The sequence below is a fragment of the Gavialis gangeticus genome, unplaced genomic scaffold, assembly GCF_001723915.1.
Source record: "Gavialis gangeticus isolate Ggan-Ray unplaced genomic scaffold, GavGan_comp1, whole genome shotgun sequence".
In the NCBI taxonomy this organism is placed as follows: Eukaryota; Metazoa; Chordata; order Crocodylia; family Gavialidae; genus Gavialis; species Gavialis gangeticus.
Window position 1 is genome coordinate 21,986,058 of NW_017728992.1, and position 7,861 is coordinate 21,993,918.

At 44.0% G+C, this 7,861-nt stretch overlaps 1 protein-coding gene across 4 annotated transcripts in view; it reads left to right on the plus strand.

The window, feature by feature from the left end:
- Window positions 1-7,861, plus strand: part of TRIO (trio Rho guanine nucleotide exchange factor) — a 589,244-nt gene that overhangs the window by 294,505 nt on the left and 286,878 nt on the right. For all 4 annotated transcript variants that reach the window (XM_019521265.1, XM_019521285.1, XM_019521275.1 and 1 more), the window contains exons 8-9: window positions 153-284; window positions 6,674-6,904. In XM_019521265.1, the coding sequence (XP_019376810.1) occupies window positions 153-284; window positions 6,674-6,904 (363 nt within the window). The remainder of the gene's footprint in view (window positions 1-152; window positions 285-6,673; window positions 6,905-7,861) is intronic.

Here is a 7,861-nt window from a genome sequence, read left to right on the forward strand (position 1 = left end):
CCCCCCCCCCCCCCCCCCCGCACCCCCCCCAAAAAGAGACACCGCCATTAGCATAAAAAAGACACCTCTGTAATGTCATTTCTTTTTCTTACTGACAGGGCCCTACTTCAGGTATAACTTGAAATAACAAAATGTGGTTTCTTGATTTCTAGTACATGAGCAATGTGGATTCATGGTGTAAGGCCTGTGGTGAGGTAGAACTTCCATCCGAGCTACAAGATTTAGAAGACGCGATTCATCATCATCAAGGAATATATGAACATATCACTCTGGCTTATTCTGAGGTAGGTAGCTTATTTATTCCATTACATTGCTGGCTTTTTTGTAGTACATATGAGTAATAAGTATTTTCTCAGATAAAACAACACACCTTTTTTCTAAAAACCAGCTGCTGGAAATTGGAGCACAGATTATATATGAAGAAAGAAGTGAGAACATTTTCTGCTGCTTATCAGGGGGGCTTTAACTAAAGCTCACTGAACAAATTTTAGTTAAAGTGCCCTACCACCATTTTTCAGTGTGGGGACGCAGATACACATTACACTGGAGTCTGCTGGAGCAAGATAATTACCATGTTCTGGCAGACTCAATCGAGTCTACTCTGACGCGTTGTAATTATAGTGCGTTGGAGCAGCCTCACTGCACAGGTATAGGCACTCTCAGTTACTGCCTACAAGAAAGATGGGTTTTTTTGTTTGCCTTTCAAAAACTAGGTGCATATCTTATTCTGGGGCACACTGCACAAGAAAAAATGGTATTAAGGTTTCATCATAAAGGAAGAGAAGACAAGAAAAATAGCACCAAAAATGGTTATTGTTCCTTTAAGTATGCAACTGAAAGGCAAAGTCTCAGTCTTAATTTTTTAAGTTCTGGCTTTTTCTAATCTTTGTTTCAAACTTCTTAACTTTCTTGCTGGTTTGTCCTTTTTCCCCCCCTTCCCCTGAGAAGCATTTTCAACCAGCAAACTAAAACCAGAGTGCTTCTCTTACAGGTTGTTTGGGGCCAACAGTTCAGACATTATATGAAGTATGAGGGCCTTTTTAAAGAGGCATTATTACCTCCTAATAGCATTATGATTCCATCTTTAAAAATAATTAGGTTGGCAATAATTCTTGAAATTCCTATGGAAAAAGCTCATGCTAAAGCATTTAAGACGTTAGAAAGTATTACTTCAAAATTATTGAAGGAGAACTGAAGTTGAAGTGTCATGCGTATATCGCTTGACAAAACATAATCAGCATCTTGGTTTTGACAGCAGCAGAAAAGCATTCTAAACTAGCATGCATCAACACACGTGCAGCATTCCTAAGGGAAGCACTTCCCATGTTTTCAAGACTCAATCTTAGGAGACAGAAGTCAGAATTTAGGAGATAACGAATGTATTCACAGATGAGCTATAGGCTTTAAATCCCCAGACATGTTAAAATTGTCACACTACAGATACTGCAGAATGTTGAGTCACCACAGAAATATAGTGTGACATGTATTTTCACATGTTTAAGGCCCTACTTCTCTGTTTGTGTGGGAGGAGGGAAGCAGCTTGCAGAATGGTGCTACCAGCGTATGGAAGCAGTTTGCTAACTCCCAGTATGCTGTGCAGCAGCTCTTTCCTCCAGAAGTTGCTGGAAACAGCTGAGCACAGGAAAGTGCTGATTGGCCATCCAGCCAAGACTTAAAGCACACCCAACCCACCTTTGCATGGTGCTGCAAAGCATGCTTATTCTCTGTTCTTTCCAGAGCCCCATGAGTTGGTCTCTGAACCCAGAATGGATTCAGATTGCCCCTGTGACCTATGACTCCCATTCTAGTACACTGTGGAGCTGTTTTGTTATTATCATAATCTAGGACAAGTCATGGCTTACTGCTGCCTGTGCAGGCTGGCATGCAGCAAATGCACGTCAATGAGGAGAGAGTCCATGCACTGCAAAGACAGATCTTTGAGCTCTGTTGTCTGCTTGTGTCCACTGACACATGCCTGGTGGATGAGAATAAGGCCTTAAAGCATGCAAGTGGCTACTTCTGTGGGACCAGTTGCAAAGTGTGCCACATCACTTCAGGGCTCAGGACACAAGCTAACTGATGGGAGCATATCATCTTGGGGACATGAGACAGTGATCAGTGGCAATAGAACTTCTGGATGTGCTGTGCCCCTTCCCCTGAGGTCTGCAAGATGCTGGCCTCCATCCTTGAGCAGCAGAACCTGAGGATTAAACTGTCCCTCACCATCAGGAAGCTTGTCACCATCATGATCTTGAAGCTTACCAGTGCTGCCAGCTGCCAGTCTGTTGCTTAACTCCTCCACCTCAACAATCCCCTGGAAGTTTTGACCTGATGAAACTCATATCTCCATCCTATGTCTCCATCCATCTCCCATGCCCTCAGCTTGAACTACATGAACAGAAAGAGGTTCTTCATCATACTATAGGGTGTTGTGGACCATAGGGACCAATTCATGCAGATTGGTGTTGGAGGGGGATAGGGAAGTTCCATGACACCAGGGTCTTCTGCGAGGGTCTGGGATGTCACTGATGGCATGCTAAGCAGAGGGCCCAGGTTGGAGAAACAGTGACCTCAGGGCATGCTGTGAGGTATAGGGACCTCTCTTATCAGTGGGAAGCAGTGAAAACTGTATGACTCTACTGTTGGAACTGTGGATGGACCTGTCCTTGGATGCCAGCATATTCTCCTGCTCCTTATCCAGGAGTGGTTGGTACCTGGGGAGGAAGCTTTCTTCCCCCTCTATCTTTTTAGTCACTCACATCCTCATTATTTTGGGCAGACAGTAATGTCATACATGTTCTGAAGCTCGACCAAGTACCCTGCCACAAAGATGAGGGAGAGCTCTGTGTAGTAGGTAGCTGTCATCCTCTGGGTACCTGTCACATGGGTTGCAGTGTTGGCCTACCTGTACCTGGCTCTGAGGCAGTAAGGTAGCTAAGGCAGTGCACCTAAGGCAGCAGCCCAGAGAAGCAACTTGTTGTCGGGGACAGAGAGAAAGATGACAGCTGCCACTATAACGACAACAGCCAGAAACTCACTGCCTCCCATGTGCTACCACTGTCCTGGGCACCCAGCTTCCATGTTATGGTTTGCTCTGAGGACCTTTGTTTGCAACAAGTACTGCTGCCAGTTTTGCATGGGTCCCTGAGCTGCCATTTTATCAGCAATACATTCAAACATGACCCTGTTAGTGGCCTGTCCTCAGGGACCACTGTTTTTCCTTTTTATCCCAGATAGCATGAAGATTTTGCATTTCTGCCAGACTCCAGTTGATTGCCCACCTGGCTGAGGAACGAAGTATTAGCATGGACATTTGCCCCCAGGTGACGTGCTGCTGCTGAATGCACTTGTGCAAGCCTGGAGGGGTGAATGGGGCATGTGCAGCCTGCCCTCTTGCCTTCATGCTGGGCAACACTAGGTGTACTCACAAGTAGCCTCTGCTGCCCCACCCTGAGCCCAGTTGGCTTCAGTGACAAACAAATTGTTCCCTTGGATTTGACAGGGGGTGGGGGTGGGAAGCAATGCATTCCAGGATGCTGGAGGACCAAGCTGTTCTCTGTATCACATTAAATTTGTTGAAGAATAGTTAACCGTAACAAAGAAGCATAAATGTATGAACAGTTGCTTTTTGTTATGCTACAGCAGCTGAATGTGGTGTGACAAATGTAATGTATGTCTGGGGACTTCTGAATAATGTTGATGCAATTCTAAACTACGTTAAAATGAAATTTTCCAATTTCCCTTCTATGCAAATCTATCAGAAGCAAGATTAAATGGGTCAGGTTTTTCCTCCAGTGTTCGTAAGAACAATGTGCTGTTGGGGGAAATATTAGCAACTTAACCTTAAAGATTGACCTGTTCAATCAAGCTCCCTCTACACATGCAGGTAAAGGTACAACTGCGTCTAATGCATGATCCATACAGTTGTGCTTCCTGCCATGCCACACACGCAGGGCAAGAAATGAGGTTGTGGGATCGCACATTAGATCTAGTAACGCCTTATTGCTGGTGTAGGAGGAGCCCAGGGTGGGCTCCCGCTACGTTGGTAAAAAGCAGGCTCCCACAGCTGGACATGCTTCCAGCCATAAGGGCAATGCACAGCTAGGACCAGGAGTCCTGTATGAGTTTCACACTGGGCCCAATACACCCCTGCAGCTGAGAGCCCTGTCAGCTGATGGGGCTCCGTTTCAGAGGAGACTCTGTTACACATGCCAGTTAAAGCTTGATAGCAACTGTCTATATAGTTAGTACGTATTTTTGAGGTCTAACTTTACAGCTTGTTGGAGCTTTTAATGGTGTGATAACTACTTTGCATGTGTAGCTTGTCTTAAAGTAATTACACAATTAACCAGGTAATTGTGCAATGTGTATAATGTATAGAGGGGATCTCAGTCTTTGGTGGTGCTGCTCTTGGTGGTTCACTAATAGGAATAGCTTTTTGGCCTCAGACTACTAAATTTTTTGATACCACACTACTATGTACTAAGTATTTCAGTGTGTTTGGAAACACATTGACAACTCATGATGTTGGTCTGTATTTAGCTTTCTTGCTTTTTGTTTATATTTTGGTGGGTTGCTTTTATACAGTCTTGACAAGGTAAGCACATGTTACAGAATGAAAATGTACAAAAGCCTCACTTAAATTAAGGCATGTTCTGTCAAGATAACTTAAAAAGGTCAAATGTTTGCTAACAAACGTCTTGCACTGTATTGTAAAATTCAGCTTGGGAATACTACAGAAATAAGTGTTGTGGTGTACAGATCCTGCTGGTATTGTACATTCCAGATGTTCCTAGTATTGTCAACATAAGCATAGACCTGGGCTTAGTGTAGGAAACTAAATGAAATACATACCAAAAAGGGGTCAAACTAAAAGCAAAGACAAGTTTTAACAGTATAAAGCTACTTCTTTCAAGAGGCTGAACATTCCCACAAACCCCTATGGAGTGGAGGGAGGGAAGTGACTTGGGAGATATTAGACATTAGATTAATTTTGCGTAAAATATAGTATCTTGATATCACTTAAATGGCAAACATCTTAGAAGATTTAGGGGAGCCTCAACATTATGTCTTTGAAACAATCTTTTTAACCACCTACCTTATTTAAACTTTTGAGAGAAATTTTCCTGTAAGCGAAGTATCCACTCCATTTCTGTGAACTTCTTCAGTTACTGGGATAATTTCTTCATAGAAAAAAGGAAGCTGAAGCTTGATATTCTTGCTCAGCCAAGTGCTAACCCTGCTAAATCATATTTTTATGGGTGTGTGCAAGGTGGACTTGAGTGTGATTTCATATGTGGAAAGAGCAGTTGAGATAATCAACTTTTCTGTTGTTAGAGATTCAACAGCAAAAACATAGCAAGGAAACTGAAGCACAGAAAAAAACCCTTAAGTTCAATTACTGGACAGGTGTCAGTGTTGTTCTAGTCAGTGTTTGCTGCTGCTAGGTGTATCCTTAGCTATTGAAAGCATAAAGCTTTTAATGGAAGATGGAGAACCACTCCCTCCCTGCCCCTGCCCCCCACACTCCTCCTTAAATTATTAATAGAAGAATGCATTTCTGGGAGGAGCTATTTGGCTGTGGAGTAGTGGTCCCCAAATAAGACCCCAAAGGTAAAAAGTGAAAAAGAGTATGTCTGTACATTTTTTGTTGGGGGCCATGGGGCCATGGAGGTATCATCACCTGGGATGTTGACTGCTTTTGCAGTTTAGTTCTCATGAAACAGTTGAGATGTTCCTGCTTGCCAGTCATAAACAGACCTCCTTCCACAGAGGTCTGTTACCTCACCAGATTCCATTATACAAGTGACAGGATCATATTTGGAATTAGTCTTTGAAAATTAATTTCTTTAATAGCTCAAATATGTTCAATATTAATTCAAACCAACTATTTTATGTGGTCACTGCTGCTTTTCCTCAGCTTGTGAAAGTGAAAACACAAAGTTTTGCCATATTAATTAATTTTGTTTCTGCATGATTCACATTGAAGAATCAAGATGAAATTGATAAATTTTACTTGATCTCTCTTTGCCATAAATGTCAGTATTCAAGTGGAGTAACATGTCATTTTTTTTAAATGATTCTTGATACAAACACCTTGGTTCAATTTACTGAAGTAAATCAAAAGCAATTGTGCAAGTGTTAAGCATGATAAATCAAGAGTCCTGAGTTAAAGCTATCTCTGCCCTTAATTCTCAGTTACTTCGGAGTTACTAGGAAGATGAGTATTTCAATAGGCAACTCCTCAAATAGTCTGTCTATACAGGGAAGTTGGGTAGCATAAATTAAGATGTTTGTAAAATAGGTTACGGCATGTTTCAATACCTGGGTAGGAGAGAGGACTAATTGCTGAGACTTCTTTTAATGAAACAGTGTACATAACTGTGTGTACCTATATGTTCATTAATGCATTTTTGCTACTACACATTAAATTTAGTACCTCTAATGTGAGGTATTAACTAAATGCGTGTTAGGCTACCTAATGCACAGTAGTGAAAGCGCATACAATTCTAGTGACACTTAATGTGCAGTAGCCTAATTTTACTGCGTACTAGCACATGACAATGTAATGCTTAGTAAAATAGGCCACTGCATATTAAAGTGCACATGTAGACACACCCTGTTTTAACTAATAAGCTTCTAACAAAGACTATTCTTCATTCCTTTTGGTTAGGTGAGTCAAGATGGGAAGTCATTACTTGATAAACTTCAGCGACCTTTGACTCCTGGGAGTTCTGACTCACTAACAGCCTCTGCTAACTACTCCAAGGCAGTGCATCATGTTCTTGATGTCATCCATGAAGTCTTGCACCACCAGCGACAGTTGGAGAACATCTGGCAGCATCGGAAGGTTCGCCTGCACCAGCGGCTTCAGCTGTGTGTTTTTCAACAGGATGTTCAACAGGTTAGTTACAGTCCTCTCACATCAATATTTGTGAACCCACATTGTAATGAAACTGGGGCAATTAAAAAAAAAAAAAAAAGTAAGCCATTTATAAACTAGGAAATCCAAAAATAATGGTAACAGGTATAAGTAGGCTGTGCAGAAGGCATTGCAAAAGTGTGTAAAAAATCCTGTGTTAAAGATCTACAGTTTAACTGAAATGCTTGAAATAGAATGACTGTAAAACAGGGGTTGTCAGCCGGGGATATGCATACCCCCAGGGGTACTTAAAAAGGACATAGGGGGTACACATGGGCCAGCAGATGGGCAGGAATGGACTGTGCTCTGGGGCGTGATGGCGGCGTCTTCCCTGGTGCCTTCCCATACTTTGCTTACCCGGGGGAGGGGTGTGTCGGGCGCTTCCAACTCCATAAAGCACCTCCCCACACCCCACCTCAGCTTGCTCTGTGCCCGGTCCCAGGAGCAGAGCTGAGGGGGCGAGGGCAGCGGTTCCTCTCTGCAGGCCGCACACACCACCTGGCTGGGGGTCGGGGGGTTTACACGCAGCAGCTGCCACCACCAGCATCCTGTGCTGCTGCTGCCGTGCCCCGTGCCACATTCCTGCAGCCAGTCGCACGTTCAACTCTGTGGGCTGATGACACCTCGTATCTCTCACGCTGCCCATCAGCTGCCTGCGGAGCCATACGTGTGACCAGCCACAGGAAAGCATCATGGAACGCGGCAGTGGAGATGGCAGCCACCGCATGTGAGCCCCACACAGCGCGTGTGCGGCCCACAGAGGAGCACTGCCTCCCTCGCCTCCCCAGCCCTGCTCCTGAGACCGGGCATAGAGACACACGCCCAACCCCACTTCTTGATCTGCCCCCCCCCACAGCCCCTTCCCTCTTCCCCCACTCTGCCCCTTCCCCCACACACACACTTACCTGCTGGGGTGTCTGTGTCTGTCTGTCTCCCCTG